Source organism: Oncorhynchus masou, chromosome 15, assembly GCF_036934945.1.
Source record: "Oncorhynchus masou masou isolate Uvic2021 chromosome 15, UVic_Omas_1.1, whole genome shotgun sequence".
NCBI lineage: Eukaryota > Metazoa > Chordata > Actinopteri > Salmoniformes > Salmonidae > Oncorhynchus > Oncorhynchus masou.
In genome coordinates, this window is record NC_088226.1 from 64,859,412 (window position 1) to 64,883,065 (window position 23,654).

General features: G+C 43.0%; 1 protein-coding gene across 1 annotated transcript in view; it reads left to right on the forward strand.

Annotated features, from left to right (window-relative positions):
• The first annotated feature begins 248 nt into the window (after positions 1-248).
• The window catches only part of LOC135556657 (phosphatidylinositol 4-phosphate 3-kinase C2 domain-containing subunit alpha-like), a 72,323-nt gene continuing 48,917 nt past the window's right edge, over positions 249-23,654 (forward strand). Inside the window, exons 1-4 of the mRNA XM_064990031.1 lie at positions 249-336; positions 10,345-11,543; positions 22,124-22,218; positions 22,862-23,022. Of these exons, the coding sequence (XP_064846103.1) occupies positions 10,434-11,543; positions 22,124-22,218; positions 22,862-23,022 (1,366 nt within the window). The 5' untranslated portion in view covers positions 249-336; positions 10,345-10,433. The remainder of the gene's footprint in view (positions 337-10,344; positions 11,544-22,123; positions 22,219-22,861; positions 23,023-23,654) is intronic.

Sequence of the window (23,654 nt, forward strand, 5' to 3'; positions counted from 1 at the left end):
GCAAATGGAGCATACAAAATAAAATTACTAGCTGTTCATATTGTTTGTGAACCTGAGGACAGTGACACCAAATAGCCAGTCACGCATAAATAAACAAATTATAATCAGAGATTCAGATAACATCAACATTGTCCAAAGATTTTCCAGTATTAATTTTCCTTGTCATCTTTCTGTTTTATGGCACATGGTGACGCTGTTTCCCAATTTTGTATGATTTTGGTGAAACGTATCAAACCAAACTACCTCAACAGGAACTGACGTTGTGTCTGCGCGAGCGAGTGGATGGATAAAATTGCAGCTTCAGAAAAATGGCTATAAACATCGTACCGCTAAAAGGTGAGAAATTATATTTATTTACTGATCATATATGTATGAAAGAGTTAAGATACCGATAACTATATTTGGCCAAAATCGGTCAGGTATTCGGGCTTTGCTCGTACTCAAATTCCTGCGTTTCTTCCTTGTTGTTTAACTTTGTTGGCAGGTCACGGAGTGCTTTAAATTATTGAATCAGTGTTGTGCAAAATTCTGATCAACGAAGATAAACGTTTGACGCCTCCAGAGCACATTATTCCAAGACAAATGACACGTAGTTATGCCACCGTCGCGTACCAAAATTGATTCGATGTTTAAATTGATTTCTCTCACTCTGTCTGGCTATTTGAAGTTAGTCAATGTAGCCAAACTATATTGACAAGTTTATTCTCTGAATTATCTGTAACTAGTTAATCAACTCTAAATTATTATTTTCAATTTGTGAAATCCTACTTGATACGTGTGCGTATCAAAGTACGAATTGTATTTGTGGCAACAGTAATAGGATCGGCTTCAAAGTTCAGCTCGAGTCAGGTGTTACATTTATTTATTTTTTTACTTTATTTACCTAGGCAAGTCCTTTTAACCTTAAGAACAAATAATTATTTACAATGACGGCCTACAAAAGTCAAAAGGCCTCCTATATGTGTGTAAATATAGGACAAAACGCACATCACGACGAGATAACACATACAACACTACAGCAACTTTAAACATCTGCTAACCGATCGCTGCAGCTGTACATAGCCCACCTGTAAATAGCCCATCCAATCTACCTACCTCATCCCCCATATTGTTTTTATTTACTTTTCTGCTCTTTTGCACACCAGTATTTCTACTTGCACATCATCATCTGCTCATCTGTCACTCCAGTGTTCATTTGCTAAATTGTAATTTCTTCGCTACTATGGCCAATTTATTGCCTTACCACCTCACGCCATTTGCACACACTGTATATGGACTTTCTGTTTTTCAATTGTGTTATTAACTGTACGCTTTTATTCCATGTGTAACTCTGTTTGTGTCGCACTGCTTTGCTTTATCTTGGCCAGGTCAGTTGTAATTGTGAACTTGGTTTCAACTAGCTTACCTGGTTAAATAAAGGTGAAATAAAAATAAATAAAGAGATCTATGACAGCAACACATGACAACACAGCATGACAGCAACATGGCAGAAATACATGGTAGCGATACAGACAACAGCACAAAGGGCAAGAAGGTAGAGACAACAATACATCACACAAAGCAGCCACAACTGTCAGTAAGCGTGTCCATGATTGAGTCTTTGAGTGAAGACTGTCCAGTTTGAGTTTGTTTGCAGCTGGTTCCAGTTGCTAGCTGCAGTGCACCGAAAAGATGTGACCCAGGCATGTGTGCTTTGGGGACCTTTAACAGAATGTGACTGGCAGAACGGGTGTTGTATGTGGAGGGTGAGGGCTGCTGTAGATATCTCATATAGGGGGGAGTGAGGTCTAAGAGGGTTTTATAAATAAGCATCAACCAGTGGGTCTTGCAATGGGTATACAGAGATGACCAGTTTACAGAGGAGTATAGAGTGCCGTGATGTGTCCTATAAGGAGCAAGAGGATTTTAAAAATAAAGTCGTTGTTCAACTGCATAGCAAGTATCTTGGTGTTAGACGATCATTATGGTTTTGTTAAACTTGGCCTAGTTACAGCAGAACAGTTGGTAAAGATACTACAGAAAGACTGGAGAAGCAGGTGCTCCTTTGATTGTCCAATAACTATTTGCCCAGTCATCAGAAATGTTTCCCAGAAGGAAAGGCAGGATCTGTGTCTAGCTAGTTTTCCATCCAATTGGTGACAGATTTTCATGCAACTATTTAAAATATCTGCATAAAGAAAATATGCACATTTTCCCACCAGTGGTGTTTCCACGCAACAGACTTGTTGTGGATAAAAATCAGTGCATGATTACATAGTACACCCACTGTACTTTTTCACTTAAGTTTTCATGTACCGAATACAAATCTAAAGTTCAATGTGTTTCCATCACATCTTCAACTCTACCGATAGTTTTGTCAAACTGTTGTGTTGAATAGCAAATATGCCTACTCTGACACGTGCTCTCTAGCCAATAGCTTGCATATACTGTGTGGGTAGGCTAGTCCACATGAGGAGATTATGGAAAAGAGCAATTCATATTTTTATTTGTCTAACGGCAGTCAAGCATCGATCATGTCACCAGAATAAGACCCTTGATATTTATTGGAAAAAATATAAATAAATATATCCCATTTAGCAGACGCTTTTGTCCAAAGCGACTTACAAGTCGGCTGGGGCCACTAAAAGAACATCAAGATCACTGTGCACTTTCACCACCCAGTGACGGTCTTCATAACTGATTTAATCTGTAGCCTAGTAAACTGCTTGCTCAAGTCATATGGTGGTTACTATAGTAATATTTGCGCATAAAGGCATTTCCACCACCATTTCTTGCGTAATAAACCGTAAGACACAAAGTTCCCACCGCGTCGAACTAATAAATTGTCTGCATTTATAAAATTGTAGCAAAACTACCCGTTTCCCTCACAGTTGTGATATTTATTTATACAGTATGACTTTATTTGAGTAACTGTGGATGGAAACGTTGTTTGTGGCAGAGTTTGCATGTGGGAACCATGAATATTGAAGTGCACATGTACTGAGGTTATGAACTGACATTTTGAGTTAGGCTATTGCCACTTTGTTGCATTCTTTTACATATTATTGACATAGATGAGATTTGAGAGGTGACATTGTAGTTGTGTATAGGGTATTGAGACTCTACTTTTAAGCGTGGACTCTAAAGTCATGTCAGAATGTGTTTCTTTCTTGTTGCACCAGCTCTCTGTTGGACCCAAAGCAGCAGGAAGCTCAGCATTTTAGATTTAGCCCAGCCATCACTGTACAAACTGACCTGGTTACTCATTCCTTTCTTAAATATGTTGTTTTGTACTTTGATCTGCTGCCCAGTAGATTGTTAGCTTACATTTTTATTAGACAATTTGAAATTCAAAAGAGGCTATTCTACTCAATCGAGTGAACAAATGATCTCTGGAAGTTCCAAACTCAGAATGTAATTTGGTGTCGTGACCCCTCCATCCTTCATAAATGATTCTAGTCAGACATTTCCCTAGTAGTAGGTAGCTTCGAGTAGCGTTTGTCTTTTTAACACTTTTTTTTACTTTAATACGTCATTAGGGAATTTAGCTCAACATCGTTTACAGCGCCACAGATATTTTCTACTTTGAGCCTATTCTCCAACTGCTTTTTAATTTTAATTTCACCCTTTCCCTTTTAAGTGCTTCTAAAACATGATGCCCATCTCCAGTCAGAAACTTTTGTTCTGTGGCTGTAGGTTTAGTCTGCCTTCCTGCAGCCCCACATAGTAGCCTAATGTGGAGGCTAAATGTAAGAGACATTTGGGTACATTCTGTTTATAAACTTCTTCTTTTTTGCGATTCATGTCCATCCATTTATATTAGAGAATGTCCGATGTGTATTTTTTTTAGGGGGCTTATCATTGAATTAGAAAATGTTGATGACAATTTTCCAGAGCCATTTATGCATTACTGCATCAATTTTAATATTGAACAATAAATTGTACTTAGATTGATAAAAACAAACAACATAATGGTAATAATTGTTATATGAATGGCAAATCTCTTGATAAACGGGGTAAATTAAGATGGCATTGGCCTACAATACAGGTGAATGCATATTCAATAGGAGTGTGAGGTATGCATTGAGTTATTGAGCTTGTTTTGGCTGATCAGTGGAGTCTATGGTACCACAGATGATAAACAATCTGTTTGCCTTCCATTAGCCTACTGATCAACAACATTTCCATAGAAACGTCACTCCAGCATTTCACCCCTGTGTGGAAGGACGTCATATACTGTAGGCACTGCTGTTAGTTTGAGAATATAAAATAACATCTATTCAATGCAGATGCTTTCAACGTAATGTCATGATTTGTGCTCATGGATGCTTATTTCGTATTTTTATTTCACCTTTCATTTAACCAGGTAGGCCAGTTGAGAACAAGTTCTCATTTACAACTGCGACCTGGCCAAGATAAAGCAAAGCAGTGCGACAAAAACAACAGAGTTACACATAAAGAAACGTGCAGTCAATAACACAATAGAAAAATCTATGTACAGTGTGTGCAAATTTGGAATAGTAGGGTGAGGCAATAAATAGGCCATAGAGGTGAAATAATTACAATTTATCATTAACACTGGAGTGATAGATGTGCAGATGATAATGTGCAAGTAGAGATACTGGGGTGCAAGAGGGTAAGTAATAATATGGGGATGAGGTAGTTGGGTGTGCTATTTACAGATGGGCTGTGTACAGTGATTGGTAAGCTGCTCAGACTGCTGATGCTTGGAGATATAAGGCTACAGTGATATTTGCAATTCGTTCCAGTCATTGGCAGCAGATAAATGGAAGGAAAGGTGGCCAAAGGAAGTGTTTGCTTTGGGAATGACCAGTGAAATATACCTGCTGGAGCACGTGCTACACATGGGTGTTGCTATGGTGACCAGTGAACTGAGATAAACCATATTCCGTGCTCTGGAGAGAGAGAGAGGGAGATATCAATCTATATAGATATATGTTTTTGTTAGGACACATCTCTAAACAACTTGGCTGCCAGGACGAAATGACTGAATTGGCTAGTTCAGCTATCTGTCAAGAAATGGGCGGGTTGAACAGTGTTTTTGGAAAGTATTCACACCCCTTTTTCCACATTTTGTTATGTTACAGCCTTACTTTAAAATTCCTTTTTATTTTTATTATTCCCTTGTCAATCTGCACACAACCTGTTTTTGCTTTGTCATTATGGGGTTTACATTTTTTGCAAATGTATTAAAAATAAAAAACCATTACTTTGTTTTAAGCACCTTTGGCAGTCTTCTTGGGTATGACGCTACAAGCTTGACACACATGTATTTGGTGAGTTTCTTACGTTCTTCTCTGCAGATGCTTTTAAGCTCTGTCAGGTTGGAAGGGGAGTGTTGCTGTACAGCTATTTTCAGTTCTATCCAGAGATGTTAGATCGTGGTCAAGTCCGGGCTCTGCCTGGGCCACTCAGGACATTGAGACTTGTCCCTGAAGCCAGTCCTGTGTTGTCTTGGCTGTGTGCTTAGGCTCGTTGTCCTGTTGGAAGGTGAACCTTCGCCCCAGTCTGAAGTCCTGAGCACTCTGGAGCAGGTTTTCATGAAGGATCTCTCTGCACCTTGCTCCGTTCATCTTTCCCTCAATCCTGACTAGTCTCCCTGTCCCTGCTGCTGAAAAACATCCCCACAGAATGATGGTGCCACCACCATGCTTCACCATAGGGATGGTGCAAGGTTTCCTCCAGATGTGACACTTGGCATTCAGAGTTCAATAATCAAATCAAATCAAATTTATTTGTCACATACACATGGTTAGCAGATGTTAATGCGAGTGTAGCGAAATGCTTGTGCTTCTAGTTCCGACAATGCAGTAATAACCAACAAGTAATCTAACTAACAATTCCTAAACTACTGTCTTATACACAGTGTAAGGGGATAAAGAATATGTACATAAGGATATATGAATGAGTGATGGTACAGAGCAGCATAGGCAAGATACAGTAGATGGTATCGAGTACAGTATATACATATGAGATGAGTATGTAAACAAAGTGGCATAGTTAAAGTGGCTAGTGATACATGTATTACATAAGGATGCAGTTGATGATATAGAGTACAGTATATACGTATGCATATGAGATGAATAATGTAGGGTAAGTAACATTATATAAGGTAGCATTGTTTAAAGTAGCTAGTGATATATTTACATTTCCCATTCAATTCCCATTATTAAAGTGGCTGGATTTGAGTCAGTGTCAGTGTGTTGGCAGCAGCCACTCAATGTTAATGGTGGCTGTTTAACAGTCTGATGGCCTTGATATAGAAGCTGTTTTTCAGTCTCTCGGTTCCAGCTTTGATGCACCTGTACTGACCTCGCCTTCTGGATGATAGCGGGGTGAACAGGCAGTGGCTCGGGTGGTTGTTGTCCTTGATGATCTTTATGGCCTTCCTGTAACATCGGGTGGTGTAGGTGTCCTGGAGGGCAGGTAGTTTGCCCCCGGTGATGCGTTGTGCAGACCTCACTACCCTCTGGAGAGCCTTACGGTTGAGGGCGGAGCAGTTGCTGTACCAGGCGGTGATACAGCCCGCCAGGATGCTCTCGATTGTGCATCTGTGGAAGTTTGTGAGTGCTTTTGGTGACAAGCCGAATTTCTTCAGCCTCCTGAGGTTGAAGAGGCGCTGCTGCGCCTTCTTCACGATGCTGTCTGTGTGAGTGGACCAATTCAGTTTGTCTGTGATGTGTATGCCGAGGAACTTAAAACTTGCTACTCTCTCCACTACTGTTCCATCGATGTGGATAGGGGGGTGTTCCCTCTGCTGTTTCCTGAAGTCCACAATCATCTCCTTAGTTTTGTTGACGTTGAGTGTGAGGTTATTTTCCTGACACCACACTCCGAGGGCCCTCACCTCCTCCCTGTAGGCCGTCTCGTCGTTGTTGGTGATCATGCCTACCACTGTTGTGTCGTCCGCAAACTTGATGATTGAGTTGGAGGCGTGCGTGGCCACGCAGTCGTGGGTGAACAGGGAGTACAGGAGAGGGCTCAGAACGCACCCTTGTGGGGCCCCAGTGTTGAGGATCAGCGGGGAGGAGATGTTGTTACCTACCCTCACCACCTGGGGGCGGCCCGTCAGACCAGAGAATCTTGTTTCTCATGGTCTGAGTCCTTTGGATACCTTTTTGACAAACTCCAAGCAGGCTGTCATGTGCCTTTTTACTAAGGAGTGGCTTCTGTCTGGCCACTCTACCATAATGGCCTGATTGGTGGAGTGCTGCAAAGATGGTTGTCCTTCTGGAAGGTTCTTGTGACCATCGGGTTCTTGGTCACCTCCCTGACAAAGGCTCTTCTCCCTCGATTGCTCAGTTTGGCCGGGCGGCCAAGAAGAATCTTGGTTCTAAACTTCTTCTATTTAAGAATGATGGAGGCCAATGTGTTCTTTGGGACATTCAATGCTGCAGAGATGTTTTAATGCCCTTCCCCAGATCTGTGCCTCGACATAAATTGTAGAAACATCTCAAGGATGACCAATGGAAACAGGATGCACCTGAGATCAATTTCGAGTCTCATAGCAAGGGGTCTGAATACTTAAATGAAATACGTTATATTTTTTATACATTTCTGAACCTATTCTCGCTTTGTCATTACGGGCTCTTGTGTGTAGATTTCTGAAGGAAAAAAAATGTTATCAATTTTTGAACAATGTTGTAACTTAACAAAATGTGGAAAAAGTCAAAGGTTCTGAATACTCTCTGAATGCACTGTATCTTGATCCTTCTGCTACGATTGGATAGAACTAGGCTGTAACTCTGCTCCTTTTCATATCTCTCTCCATCACTCATATCACTTGCTGCAGTTTACTGCTACTATGAGAACTCCCTCAATGGAGATGACTTTTGCTACCAAGCCATAAATGTGCTTAATATGAGTGAGGTTAGGGAAGAATATGAAGCGGCGATGCATGTTCTGTCTGAATGACTCAAATCTGCCCATAGTTTGAGAAGGTTGAACGCACACACGAGCGCCGATCTTCAGCTTTCTTGGTGCATAAACATGCAGGAAGATTCTGAAGAAGCTAAACCTATTGCTAACCTTTTTATTTAAACATTTTTAAAACACCGTTCCATATCACAACAATAATGTAATGCGACTACCAACTGTCAATTTCTGGATTAGATTGCAGTTGGTCAGATCAGTACACCAGTGAATAGCTAACGTTGCACCGCAAGTCAGATGGCTCGTTGTCGAAAATGGTGCATGTTCAAAATAATAACCGGCTAATGTCAGCTAGCTACGTTGGCTATTAGCTCCTATCTGATATCTTAGCTCCATGTTTATCAGGCTAGCTAACACAGTTCTTGTGATCTTTGCTAACAGTTCACATAGCTAGCTTGCTATTGCATGCATGTCTGGGTGGGCATGTTGACACAAGCCTTTATTCGTCAATTAACTAAACTAATATTTGCAATAGGAGTTTGGTTTTGGTCACTGGATGATGGGCTGGCTTGTTGCTTGCTGCTGATTGTCTCAGACATTCCTCGGCATTGTGCAGTGCTCGTGGCTCAGGCGGTGAGTGGCAGGTACAATAGCAGCAGCTTTACTATCGGCAAAGACCACAAAGGGACTATCGACCCGATAATTCAGCTCGGCCTATTATCGGTCATTCTGTCATTTATATTGCATATAGTCTTGCATTCGCTCATTCTTCCTCAGTGACCCTTACTTTGAATGGCATTGGCAGTCCTTCTGCAAAGCTACAAGATGAAAAATGTATATAGGCCTGATCCCTTACTGTAGCCCTTTCAATTCAAACCTCTCCTCGGGGGCCCTCAGCCGTTCCATATATTTGAACTATTCCAGAGCTAGCACACCTGATTCAACTTGTCAACGAACTGTCAAGCCCTTGATTGGGGTGAGCTATTTTAATGCTACAACAAAACTATCAAATGTTTGAAAACCACTGACCTAGCCTATAGCATTAAGATGCCATAGCCCACTGCATCTCCTCCAAGTATAGGCTACTTTTTAAAAGAAATACTGAGGGTAAAACTGCATATTCTAGGCTACATGATGTTGAGTCAAAAAAATAAAAATCATCCAGTACCACCACTCTGCCTTCCTGTTTTCTTTACCCAGATCAACCGCGGTCGACGTCTGTCTGGCAGAGCTGTCTGTCACAAAGCTGCTAGACAAATGTTTGAGTGCTGCTCCCTCCGTTGGTTTGCCACCGCTGGAATCTCTGCCCAGGATCTGATATTAGTACAGCTGATAAGACGCTCTTGGGCCGTAGCATACAAAATGATACAGAGAGAAAGAGACCCGTCTGGCTGCCTTTCATGCCAAATTCCTCATGTACAATGGTGCTAGGCTAGCTGGAGAGCCCATGCACAGCTAGCCTTCACCACTATGGGAGGGGAGCTCAGGAAAGGGCTGTGTTGCCTGGGGGGAGAACTCTGACTGAGGGCCTGGGTAGTGAGGAGAATAGGAGCGCTGTGTCGTTTTTGAGGAACTCAATGAATGCACACGTTGCAGCCAGGGAGATGTTTTTATCACAACACATAGGCCTGTTAATGTTCTGCACCATACTGCTGAGATTTGTGACAGAAGACAACAAATACAAAAAACAGGCACTGTAATATCATGATATTATCATTTAGCCTGTCTATGAAACATTTTTATACGACATCATTTAACTACCTACCTGTATCATGGTTGTCAATTTTCAGGAAGAAGTAAGCCTCTGATAACATGGCTATTGCTTGCTGCTGTATGAGACAGACAATCAATTTCAATGAAAAGGGCATGCAGTAGATGTGTTGGCCTGATTCTCAACTCTTCACTCCAATAACACACACAAGCCAAATAACAGTCACTTATGACATTGATCCCTACTGTAGCTACACTCAGTGAAATCAGTAAGAAAGATGGTTTATTTTGAAGCACATTGTACTATAGTGTGAAACCCATGTGACAGTCCTTGTGCTAGTCAGGCGCAGTAAACTTTAACAGGCATTTTATGGTCTCCAACTTGACCCTGACTGTGCATCATTGTGTATGTGGGGCTGTCAAGGATTTTCTCTCTGCTGTTTCTACATGTTGAACAACTTCGATACTTCAGGATGTCAGTAAGCCTCTTGCTCTGTTGTTTTTACCAGTCACAGTCAAAGGTCCCGTGTGATTATAGCTGTTAAATCTTGGTAATACATTGTTCCCTTACAGCTAGGCTATTTAAAATGTAACGGCATTAGGATCGGCTAGTTTTTTTGTTGTCTTGCAGACTTTACGATTGGCTATGGAAATGGCTCACTAAATGCAGAACAGATGCCTCTGTCGGACCCTGTCGTGGTTGTAGACTGTTCCTGGTGATGTCTGTATTGTGACTTGCTCTCTTTTCTCGTCCTTTCCCAGGTTTTTGAATAAACAAATCTCCCGTCTGACCCATTTGTCACCCGTGCTGACTACAAACTCGACTTACATGGCACCCTCAAATTGACATCATGGCCCAGATATCCAGTGGTAATGGGTTCAAGCTGGACGTGACCCAGCCCATGGGGGTTGTGGGTAAGGAGGAGGCCCTTCGCATGGAAGCAGAGGCCTTAGCGAAACTACAAAGGGAGAAGAGACACACGCTCCCGGCGACCACTGCCGCTCCAAGGCCCACTCCTTCCACCAGCAGCCGACCAGAGAAGGACCTCATAGTCTTCCCCGATGCCAAGAAGCAGGCGGAGAAGGACAAGTTCCAGGACATCGACGTAGACAAGCTGACCAATGAGGAGCTGGAGAAGCTCCTGCTGGACGACAGCTTCGGGGCCAACAGCGGCAAGGCCTCGCGGCCCTCCTCGCTGCTGGGATTCAACCTCAGCGCCTCCTACCCGGGGGGCCAAGCTACCTCTCCCTTCCCCAACGGCCAGTGGACGCCTTCCATCCTCTCCAGTCCCTCCGGCTCTGGCGTGTCCACACCAACCCACCATCAGGCTCCCATGTTCCCCTCTGCTCCGTTCCCCAAGCCCCAGACCTGCTCCTTCCAGAATGGCTTTTCTCCAGCCATGCCGCCCTACATGGGCTTGCCTGGCCCGCAGACCTCCTTCATGGCCTTCACTCCTATCCAGCAGCCCGGAGCCATGGTGTTCCATCAGCCCACCGTCACCCCAGAGATGGCCAAGCTCTTCCACAAGATCCACAGCACCTCGGAATACTTGAAGAATGGCAGGTCAGCCAGTACTGACCTGGATGCTGCCCCGACCTGTGCCGTGTCGCTGGCGCCCAACCCACCGCCATCTGCCGTGGAACCACTTGCCGTCAGCCGCTTCGAGTGGCTGGACCTGGACCCGCTCAACAGGTGCAAAGCTGAGGGTGATGAGGGCACCTCACCGGAACCGAGCGGCACCGTGACTGTAGTGGGAGGGCCAGCCGGCGGGGACCCCTGGGACGCCGTGCTGCTAGATGAGACTGAGGGAGGGGCTGGCGGCAGCAGTCCACCAACTGAGGTGAAGGGTCATCTCGCAAGTCGCTCTCTGCCTCGGCAGTTGTCGGTAGGGGCGGGGGTCACCAGGAGCCACTCCCTCACCCTCCCAGAATCCGCTTCCCAGCACAAGCCAAACAATCAGGTATGTCTAGTACTCTACTTGCATAAGACGGTCATAAAAACTCTGAAACTGAAACCTCAAATTTTGTCCCTAAAGCAAATACCACTAGCCAAGCAATCAGTAATGGTTGCATTGCCCACACAATGGCTGCATTTAGACAGGCAGCCCAATTCACTAATTGTGTCTCTTGACCAATCAGATCAGCTCTGAAAAATATCTAGTGTGAAAAGGTCTGATGTGATTTGTCAAAAGGCCAATAAGTGGAAAAAAATATCAGAATTGGGCTGACTGTCTAAACGTAGCCCTTGTGACAAGCCAAAACAAATGGGTAAGATTCTAGCACAATAAAATAATTTTAAAGGGGTTCAACAAAGCCCAGCCAAAAAAGCTAGGTAACAAGTCCCACATCATACCAGCACTGCCAAAACATACATTTTGGTTCCCAAAGCATGTAGCCAAGTAGTCTGGTATGGTTGCCCACTCTTTGTGAAGGCTTGACCTCTAATACTTCCACCTTTTTCTCCTTTTTGAGAGGAAAGATGCTCTTTCTACTGTAAATCTGTCTCTTTTTAATCAACATTTCTGAGATTTGGGACAAGACCGAAGGCATGTGGCGCAAAATACCATTCGCCTCCATTTTCCTATAAGTGAGCAACCATCTGTCTGAAGCATTTGTCAGTGGGTTTGAGCTCAACTGAAGGGAGGCCACAACAATTCTAACTTCTCTATATACACAATGACTCGTCTATCACTTTTTATTTACCGTGTCTCTCCCTTTTAGTCTGGTTTATTACAAAATCTCTTCTCTGACTGAGAGAATGAATGAGTAATCAGGAATAAAGGCGTTGCCTGTGTGTGTGGCGTTCCCAGAAAGCCCACTTCCTGTCTCATTGTGTTTCTCTGTGTCGGAACAGGACAATTGGCTGCTGTCGCATTCTTCCCACAGAAAGACCATAATTTCCGTTCTGCATGAGATGATTGTCTTAAATATAAACGGCGTCATTTGTTTATTTCCCCCACTGTTTCGGCGGTATAGTAAGCAGGACACCTGCTTTGTTTACTGTACATTGACTATGATGGTCCAAAGTAGTGCACTATGAAGTGAATAGGGGGACTTTTGGGATACCACCTTTATCAACCTCTTGATGTCTATTTACCACCACAAACCGATGCTGGCACTAACACCACACTCAACAAGCTGTATAAGGCCACAATCAAAGAAGAAAATGCTCATCCAGATGTGGAAAACTCTAGAACACCTCTACACGCAGAGACGCATGCATATCTCACCCTCCATTTGGCAAATCTGACTTACTCCATCCTATTAATTCCTGTTTGCAAGCAAAAGCTCAAACAGGAAGTACCAGTGACGCGCTCAATATAGAAGTGGTCCAATAAGGCGGATGCAAAGCTACAGGACAGTTTCGCTAGCACAGATTGGAATATATGACTAATCCCATGGCATTGAGGAGTTTACCACATAAGTCACCGGCTTCATTAAGTGCATGGATGATGTCGTCCCCACAGTGGCAATACGTACATATCCTAACCAGAAGCCATGGAGTACAGGCAACAGCCTTACTGAGCTAAAGGCTAGAGCTGCCGCTTTCAAGGAGCATGGCACAAATCTGAACACTTAAAAAATAAATCCTGCTACACCCTCCGAATTATCAAACAGGCAAAGCATCAGTACAGGACGCAGATCAAATCCTACTACACTGGCTCTGACGCTCGTCAGATGTGTCAGGGCTTGTAAACTATCACGGATTACAAAAGGAAACCCAGCCACAAGCTGCCCAGTGACACAAACTTCTCAGACAAGCTGAATGCCTTCTCTAAGCTCTCTTCGAGGAAAGGAACACTGAACCTTGCATGAGCGCACCAGCTGTTCTAGACAATGTGAGTAAAACCTTTTAAACAGGGTAACATTCACAAGGCCGCGGGGCCAGACAGCACATACTCCGAGCATGTGCTGACCTTCACTGACATTTTCATCCTCTCCTTGACCCTGTCTGTAATATCCACGTTTTAAGCAGACCACCATAGTCCCAGTGTCCAAGCTTGCCAAGGTTAGTTCCTCAGTGTCCACATAACTAAGGACCTATTATAGTCCAAACACACCAAGACTGTCGTGAAGAGGGCATGACAACGCCTCTTCCCCCTCTGGAGACTGAAAAGATTTGGCATGTGCCCTCAGATCCTCAGTTCTACAGCTGCACCACTGAGAGGATCTTGACTGGTTGCATCACTGCTTGGTATGGCACCTGCTCGGCATTTGACGGCAAAGTGTTCGAGGGCAGTGCGTATGGCCCAGTACATCACTGGGGCAGAGCTCCCTGCCATCCAGGACCTCTATACCAGGCGGTGTCAGAGGAAGGCCCTAAATATTGTCAGATTCCTGCCACCCAAGTCAGTCTGTTCTCTCTGCTACCACACGGCAAGCGGTAGCAGTCTCTAAGACCAAAAGGCTCCTGAACAGCTTCTACCCAAAAGCCATTAAACTGCTGAACAGTTAAACAGTTTCTGCTTACCTTTATCTACATGTACATACACTCAGCAACAAACAAAAAACGTCCCTTTTTCAGGACCCTGTCTTTCAAAGATAATTCCTAAAAATCCAAATAACTTCACAGATCTTCTTTGTAAATGGTTTAAACACTGTTTCCCATGCTTGTTCTATGAACATACACCTGTGGAATGGTCGTTAAGACGCTTACAGACGGTAGGCAATTAAGGTCACAGTTATTAAAACTTAGGACACTAAAGAGGCCTTTCTACTGACTCTGAAAAACACCAAAAGAAAGATGCCACAGTTGACATGAGAAGACGTTTCTTTTTGTTGATGAGGTTTGTACTACAATCAATCACCTAACCAAACCTACATATTACCTCGATCAATCACTGCAACTACCTCGTACCCCAGTACACTGACTCAGTACCTCCTTGTATATAGCTCATAGTAACAAAATAAAATAACAATTATCTTTTCATCTATTAGTGTGTAAGTAAGCATTTCACTGTAAAGTCTACACTTTTTGAATTCGGCACGTGACAAATAAAATTTGATTTAACAAATATCTGTGAACTGTCAATTTACCTAAAACCCTTTCAATGTGTCTGTCACCAACTGTATACCATTAGTTGAGAACTATGTCCAGTTCACTCTGCTATGTCTGTTTTTCTGTGAACGTTTATGGCTGCCTGTCCTATGTCTGTATGTTAAACATACTACTGTTACATAACGTGTTGTCTGGACGTGTGCATTCATGTCGATCTGTACATGCTTTCGCCTTAACAGTGTGTTGCCCTAGTTTGCTAGCCTAGCTGCCAGGCAGCAGTAATGTTGGTATAGCCTAAACGGGGACAAGCCCATACAGCTCCCCACCATGCCCCGCTGCAGACTCATCTGACAAGCCCCAGAGCGGCCCAGCGTTGCCATGGCAGCAGGCGCTCTCATGTAGGCCGAGTGTGTAAACTGTGAGAGTGCTGGTGGGCAAAGCACTACTCTCAACCAGCATGGCACAGTGGTATAGTGTTACTTTCTACAGACCAAGACACCCCTTATCGGTTTCCAGACCCATAGTAATCTGGCCCACAGCCTATCACAGTCAACTCCCTACTCGAGCCAGAGTGCTATTTTGTTACCTTCCAGATTAACAGGTTGGGTGTAAGGAAGCCTGTTGTTGATAACACTACAAGGGCTGGCATCAGATGTTGCAAAGCAGGTGGAGTTTGTTTCTGTGGAAATGTTTGCTCTTGTATTAAATGAAACAAGTGCGCTTAGTTCGGGAGGTAACAATTGCATTTACATCTGTCTGTTTTTTTTATTTTTTTATTTTTTTTCTCTCTTTGACAACCTGTGGTAGCTAAGCCCAGGGCCGGGCCCTTGTATTGAAGAACCAAAGTCAAGCAAACAACATTAACTGCTCGAACAACGGATATGTCTCAGATTTAAAAAAAACAAACACATTTAGTCAGGCCAGCTCCCCCTGCAGTTTGTATTGGAAAGCCGAGAGGACTTCCCAGCATGCAGTAAGCCCAGGGGACATCACCATCTGCAACAGAACACTGAAGTGCACCATAGAGTTCAGTCATTGCGAAGTCAAGACTTTTGTACGCACAGAACGCCTGTGTCGTCACAGCAGAGTACTAGCTAGGACTTGCCTGTTACGACAGGCTATGGTGCTTGTTTCTGTGTGTGGGGACAGTTGATCAATGGGCACAGTTGATGAATGGACAAATTTCAGTTGTACAACTGACTAGGTCAGTATATCCCGTTCCCAATATGTAACTTTTTGGGCGACCCGACCACATTCACCATTCTTGGTTGGCCCTGGTTAAGAGGTTGAGGAAAGTCCAATAGACTCCTGCTGGTGGAAGTCTATAGTATTACTAAACCACTAATAACCTGGGCTCGTGAAGTAGGTACCATTCTAGGACTGCTACAGGCAGAAAAACTGGACAAGCCTGGGACAATAGTGTTTTACTGTACTATCTTAAGACTGACCTAAGACGGAGGAGCTGTAAAGCAGACTGGACCTGACTCAGAACAGTAGGGTGGACTAAAGCAAACCACATCAGATTAATGATCTGTGAGTCACATGGGCCTTACCCATCCTCTCTCACTCACACACTCACCCCTGTCAGACAATGAAACAGAGAATACAAAGACGGGCCTGTCTAACAGCCCGGTGTCTGTCCTGTGGGGGGATGTGAGTGAACACACCGCTCACAATGCCTCATTGGATTATCTTTGCATGTTTGTTTTCAATGAATGGATTGTGTATAAAACACACACTGCTAATCCCTCACTTCTTTCTTGCCTGGCTAGATGGGATGTACACGGTGCTTGGTGAGAGCGAGAGATTGGGGTCTCAGCCAAGTTGACGCTACTAGCACACTGCTTTGTAAATGTTTCATTTTAATACTATTTCGGGTCAAAACCATGTTTGTCTCTGTAAAAGTTCTCTGCAACAAATACTTTTAACATTTTTTTAAAGTCCAGGGTAGTCTTTCCATATTCCAATCGGGTTGTCTTCCGTTTGGCACCTAATGAACACGACCCTGATGCCACTTCTAGGTTCAGTCACATTTCATGTCCGGGTTGTTGGTTTTGCTTGTGTGAAGTTAAGAACCGCTGAGCAAAGTGAGCATTATTTTATGAGCTGATCTGCTATGTTCTTAACCCGCTGAATGACCAACATGAAGAAGGCAGACTCTTCTGTTGCAGTACAGCATTACCATTGTACTACTCATTTCATCAATTACAGATAGACAGCCATAACATCCTGTTATTATAAACAACTGGAAAGATGGGACCTTCTCTATAAACAAAACTGACATTACCTTGCTGGCCATTAAGTGTGCGTGTTTTAGATTTTGCATAGATCTCTTAACATGGAAGTCTAGAATCAAATTTTATTTCACATGCTTTGTAGACAACAGCGAGTAGAATGTAGGGAGTAGAAAATAACATGGCTATATACAGGAAGTACCAGTACCAAGTCAGTGTGCAGGGGTATGAGGTAATTGTGGTAGCAATGTACTGTACATATAGGTAAGGGTAAAGTTACTAGGCAACAGGATAGATAATAGACAGACAGTAGTAGTAGCAGCAGCGTGTGTGTGTGTGTGTGTGGGTGCCATCTTAACTATGGTTAAGATGGTGCCCGACAGAGGGGCTCCGATAAAACATTGGAGGTTTCTCTTTTTTTGTTTACCTCAAATGTTCTTAATCAGTTTGTTTTCATGCATTACTACATACACCCAGGTATTGGGATACGAAATAAAAACAATGAATTATAATATTTTTACAAAACAATTATACAGTGCATTCTGAAATTATTCAGACCCCTTGACTTTTTCCACATTTTGTTACATTACAGCCTTATTCTAATATATATATTTTAAATATTCCAATATTCCAATCTACACACACTACCCCATAATGACAAAGCAAAAACAGGTTTTTAGAAACTGGAAATATCACATTTACGTAAGTATTCAGACCCTTTACTCAGTACTTTGAAGCACCTTTGGTAGCGATTACATCCTTGAGTCTTCTTGGTTATGATGATACAAGCTTGGCACACCTGTATTTGGGGAGTTTCTCGCTTTCTCTGCAGATCCTCTCAAGCTTTGTCAGGTTGGATAGGGAGCGTCGCTGCACAGCTATTTTCAGAACTCAAATATGTTTGCTCGTGTTCAAGTATGAGCTCTGGCTGGGCCACTCAAGGACATTCAAAGTGATGACCCAAAGCCACTCCTGTGTTTGCTTGGCTGTGTGCTTAGGGTCATTATCCTGTTGGAAAGTGAACCTTCACCCCAGTCTGAGGTCCTGAGTGCTCTGGAGCAGGTTTTAATCAAGGATCTCTCTATCTTTCCCTCAATCCTGACCTGTCTCCCAGTCCTGTCTCCCAGTCCCTGCTGTGAGGAAAAACATCCCCACAGGATGATGCTACCACCACCATGCTTGCCAGGTTTCCTCCAGGCGTCACGCCTGGCATTCAGGCCAAAGAGTTCAATCTTGGTTTCATCAGACCAGAGAATCTTGTTTCTCATGGTCTGAAAGTCTTTCAGTACCTCTTGGCAAACTCCAAGCAGGCTGTCATGTGCCTTTTGCTGAGATGTGAATTCTGTCTTGCGACATAATGCCTAATTAGTGGAGTGCTGCAGAGATGATTGTCTTTCTTGAAGGTTCTCCCATCTCCACAGGTGGCCAGCTCTATAAAGAGACTTGGTGGTTCCAAACAGAGGCCACTGTGTTCGGCTTGGTTTTTCTGTTTTTAATACATTTTTTAAAAGCTGTGGGGGGGGGAGTGTATTTAATTCATTTTACAATAAGGCTGTAACATAACCATGTGGGAAAAGTCTAGGGGTCTGAATACTTTCTGAATGCACCAACGATACCAGCCCACAGAATGACATGGATGGAATGGGCGATGTTGATTTTAATTTAGAACAACATGTAAACATGTAAGACATTTTGATTTCTATATTGTATCAGAAAGAGCATGTTCTGCTGGTTCTATGACATTTTATTAGTGTCATATAACTCTCTCAATTGAAGAGGTGCAGCTCTATTTCCAACTGTCACTTTTCCCAGCAATATCCGTGCTGTTCATGCATTCAGAACATGACCACTTGCACGGCAGCATTGCTCTGGCTACAAGTAACATAACAGCAAAACCCAATAACATACAATTAAAATCTGCTATTCTGTCATCAATGAGTGGGCCATAGACACCTGACAAACTGATAATGGTGCATGTGACTTCAATGAACTGAATGAGGCCGAGGATGATTGAATTTAGATCAATAGTGTAATGATGAAGAGTCGTGGGCGGTCTTATTTTATTATGAAAGATTGATATGACTCAGGAAATGATATACCATTTATAGATGCTGAGTACAACCATACAATAGCAAGCCCAACCAAACAAATGGATGCACTGACAGCATTGCAAATGTTGCAGAATTTAGATGAGTTTGCTATTGAACTTGAAATCGACGTTGCTGATGAAAAGTAATCTGATTCTGATGTTTACTTCGAGCCTCTGCCTCCGATGAGTCTCGCCGCAGAAAAACAACAGAGCCAACAGACGTTGATCCCAACTGCCACGGTGAGACAGGAGTCTGGGGGGGGGGGTGGCACGGAGAGACAGGAGTCTGGGGGGGGGATGGCACGGAGAGACAGGAGTCTGGGGGGGGATGGCACGGAGAGACAGGAGTCTGGGGGGGGGATGGCACGGTGAGACAGGAGTCTGGGAGGGATGAGTTTGAAATGCAGATGTTGCAGCATATCAGATTGTACTGTTGCTTATGCGCACAGAAAAGGAAACCATACATGAGACATGTTTATGGATGAACTCAAAGCATTTATTGTACTCTTGTGTGTCCGCGGAATGTGGAGTCATTTTGGTATGATAGGTATGGGGTGGACTTTTCCCCCAGAGACCATGCCACACGTGCGGCATGTGCACGCAAAACAAGGCCCATAAACTGAAGTTCAATCAATTTTGTTTGCGGGGTTTGCTCGCACAAAGCCCCGAAAATGTGTGCCGACTGTGGATGCGAAGCATAAAGAGATGACTAGATTGATTCATGTGAAAAGGTACGCGTATAAGGCCACAATACAGTTTCCAATACGATCAACAAATTATTTTATATCTTGTCATGAATTAATTTCCACAAATATTTTTTTATGGAATTCATCCTTTACGATTGTTCATGCGCTGGTGCTTTTGTTTAAGCAAATCATTTCACCTGTGCACCTGGGGTTGTTTTTATTATTTATTATTATCATCTTTTTAATTTCTACTTTGTCAAACGGAGCTGTAACTGGACTTTTCCTATTAACTCTATTACTAATCGAATCTACAAATAAAGTTTATCAAATGGATTACATTAGTGTGTTTTTATTGTCAAGGAAACTAAAATAGGCTATAGGACTACATTTTATTGTCGAGGAAACTAAAATAGGCTATAGGACTACATTTTATTGTCGAGGAAACTAAAATAGGCTATAGGACTACATTTTATTGTCGAGGAAACTAAAATAGGCTATAGGACTACATTTTATTGTCGAGGAAACTAAGATAGGCTATAGGACTACATTTTATTGTCGAGGAAACTAAAATAGGCTATAGGACTACATTTTATTGTCGAGGAAACTAAGATAGGCTATAGGACTACATTTTATTGTCGAGGAAACTAAGATAGGCTATAGGACTACATTTTATTGTCGAGGAAACTAAGATAGGCTATAGGACTACATTTTATTGTCGAGGGAGGAAACTAAGATAGGCTATAGGACTACATTTTATTGTCGAGGGAGGAAACTAAGATAGGCTATAGGACTACATTTTATTGTCGAGGGAGGAAACTAAGATAGGCTATAGGACTACATTTTATTGTCGAGGGAGGAAACTAAAATAGGCTATAGGACTACATTTTATTGTCGAGGGAGGAAACTAAAATAGGCTATAGGACTACATTTTATTGTCGAGGGAGGAAACTAAAATAGGCTATAGGACTACATTTTATTGTCGAGGGAGGAAACTAAAATAGGCTATAGGACTACATTTTATTGTCGAGGGAGGAAACTAAAATAGGCTATAGGACTACATTTTATTGTCGAGGGAGGAAACTAAAATAGGCTATAGGACTACATTTTATTGTCGAGGGAGGAAACTAAAATAATAATCCTGATATATTTCTTCATGCAATGAATCCTCTACAATAGTTTACACTGTTAATCAAGTGTTGGTGCTTATGTTTGAGCACCGCCCGGCAATGTTCTCTAGCGCAGGGGATCCCAAACTTTTTCACTCTGGGGGAAGGCCCCCCTTCCAGCATTGGCGAACAACCCAGATGTGAGTGCTATGGGGTGATAGTCATTTTAGACAAGTTACCTTAGCGTTCTTGGGCACAGGGACAATGGTGGTCTTCTTAAAACATGTAGCTATTACAGACTGGGTTGAGGATGGGTTGAAAATGTCAGTGAAGACTTGCCAGCTCGTCAGTGCATGCTCGGAGTACGCGTCTTTGGTAATTCATCTGGTCCTGTGGTCTTCTAAATGTTAACCTGTTTAAAGGTTTTCCATCGGCTACAGAGAATGTGATTGGCTCTCCAGGTGCAATTACTTTGCTAGTGGAATGTTGTTCAGTGTAAAGCTGTGCTCTGATGCAACTTCTAGTCCGTGTCCTAGAAATCACACATTTGTGTTTTTGGTTTAAAATGTAACACACATGGAACAACACACGAAAGGGACTCTGCATACCAGACATTTTTGTTACCCTCCCCAATTCCCTCTGAGCAGAATCAGTCGTTCTCTTTCATGCATCGTGATGTCACTGAATTCCAGCACTCCTCTGTGTGCATCATGATGTCACTGAATTCCAGCGCTCCTCTGTGTGCATCGTGATGTCACTGAATTCCAGCGCACCTCTTGTGCGTTTGTGCCAAATCACAGTAGACCATGAAGAGGAGGCGGGACTTTTGCTGGTAATTTCCTGTTGCACAGGAAAGGAAATGCATTCTTAGATGGCTAGTTTGTAAAATGATGGGGCGTACTTCCTGCCAGTTCCCGGCAGCTTTCACACTACATCCAGGAATCCCAGAACTCAATTCCTAGGGGGGTCTTTTTAGTGTGTGTAGCTTTTTGCCCCAGCCCTTCCTGACTTGATGTTTATTCACTCGATGGGATTCAATGCGTTCATATCAAAATGTCTCCATTATTTAAGCCGGCAGCATACACCACTCCTAAACACCTCAGTTACTTTGGGGAAAATGCACAAGACTAAATTAATAGAGCCTCAGTCAGTTTGTATAATGTGTAAATGTATTCGTGGATTGGTCCAATTTAGTGTTAGGGTGCTCATTTGTATTTCCTGTCTTTACTGCAAGTTTTTGTGTTTTAATCTGTTTACAATACATGCATGCATACATACATACGAACGAACGAACACCAATTAAATTCCATATGAAATGAACACCAGTAAACATATACACCATCACAATGGAGGTTGAAATGTGTGTTTTGGCCCATGTACCGTTTTTCTGGTTGCTTACTGTTGTGTTTTGTGTCGTTGTCTCGCAGCATGATAAGAGACCTGTGAGAGTACTGTACACCGCCCTGGAGGAGAAGGAAGCCCAGAACCTAGAAGTTGTAGCCTTCTGTGAAGACGTAGCAACGTAAGCCACCGTGTGTGTGTGTGTGTGCTATAATGTTTGAATGATTCGGTATGCAGCCTCACTCCAGTCCTTTCAGGGTGCAGTGATGAATATCTGTGCTCTGGGAATCACTCTGACATGATGAACACCTGCATTATACCACACACACACACACACACACACACACACACACACACACACACTATTCAATAAACACATATGCAACAAATATCAGCAAAGCAGAAGAGTTTTTGAAGTTCTTTGGATCCCATAATGAAGTACGGGGCAGTAAAAATGAGCCAGGTAGCCTAGTGGTTTGTGCGTTGGGCCAGTAACTGAAAGGTCGCTGGTTCGAATACCTGAGCCGACATGGTGAAAATCTGCTGATGTGTCCTTAAGCAAGGCACTTAATCTGCTCCAGGGGCGGTATGTGTCTGTCTGACCCTGTAAAACAACACACTAGATAGGTGCAGTGAAATGTATGTGACAATACATGTTTTATTTTTTTATGGGAAGTTAAGTAGGAGAATGGATCATAAATGGATTATCTACTAGTTTATGGGTGTATAACTTCTAGATAAGCTAATTTAAGGAAATACAAATAAGATAATTAAGGATATGAAGTTTATGAACGGTAAAGATGACATACTGGCTTTTTTTTCAGCCTGAGGTCAAAGTTCACCCATGATGACCTCCACACCAACCCGGGGTATGTGCTGAGTGCAGTCATCCCTCAGAGGGACGGGGGCGGGGACAATGGCTGTAGCGTCAAGGTGTCCATCGAGATCTCTGAGTCCCAGGAGCCTGTCACCTTCACATGCGATGGTAAGGACAATAACACAATACACCTACTAACATTGCTAAATCCCATAAACGTTCTCAAAATTCCCATGTTTTCCAGAAATCCCTATAGGAGAGTTCCTGGGAATCAGGAGGGGAAACAGAATCCTCCAAACGGGATTTCTGGAAAACCTGTGAATTTTAGGAATGTTTCTTTGCAACCCTGACCCAAACAGGTGCTCAGTGGTCCCCGACCCTGAGTGTGCAGGCTTCGTGTTAAGACACCTTTACACCCATAAAAGTATGCATTGACATCAATTGGCCTCTTTTAATTAAATGTCTTTTATTTTTAGAATGGAGCTCTTCCAGGTTTCAATAACCCAACTCCAATTCATTTTACCTTTCTATTTGTATCTGAGGCATTTCCCTTTTTAAGACTGAGCTTTAGACTTCAGATAGAAGATAAGAACACTGGATGAGAGGTCTGAAGGAGGAAACAGCCAGTTTACTATTATCATTTTTTAAATATGTTTTGTTGTTGTGGGAATATGCCACATTCCCTCTCCTCACATAAAAGGTTGGGCCCCTGCCCCAAAGGCCTTCTCTATACCCTTGTCCCTGTGTCGCCCAAAAGGCCTTCTCTGTACCCTTGTCCTGCAGTAGTTACTGTATAAGGC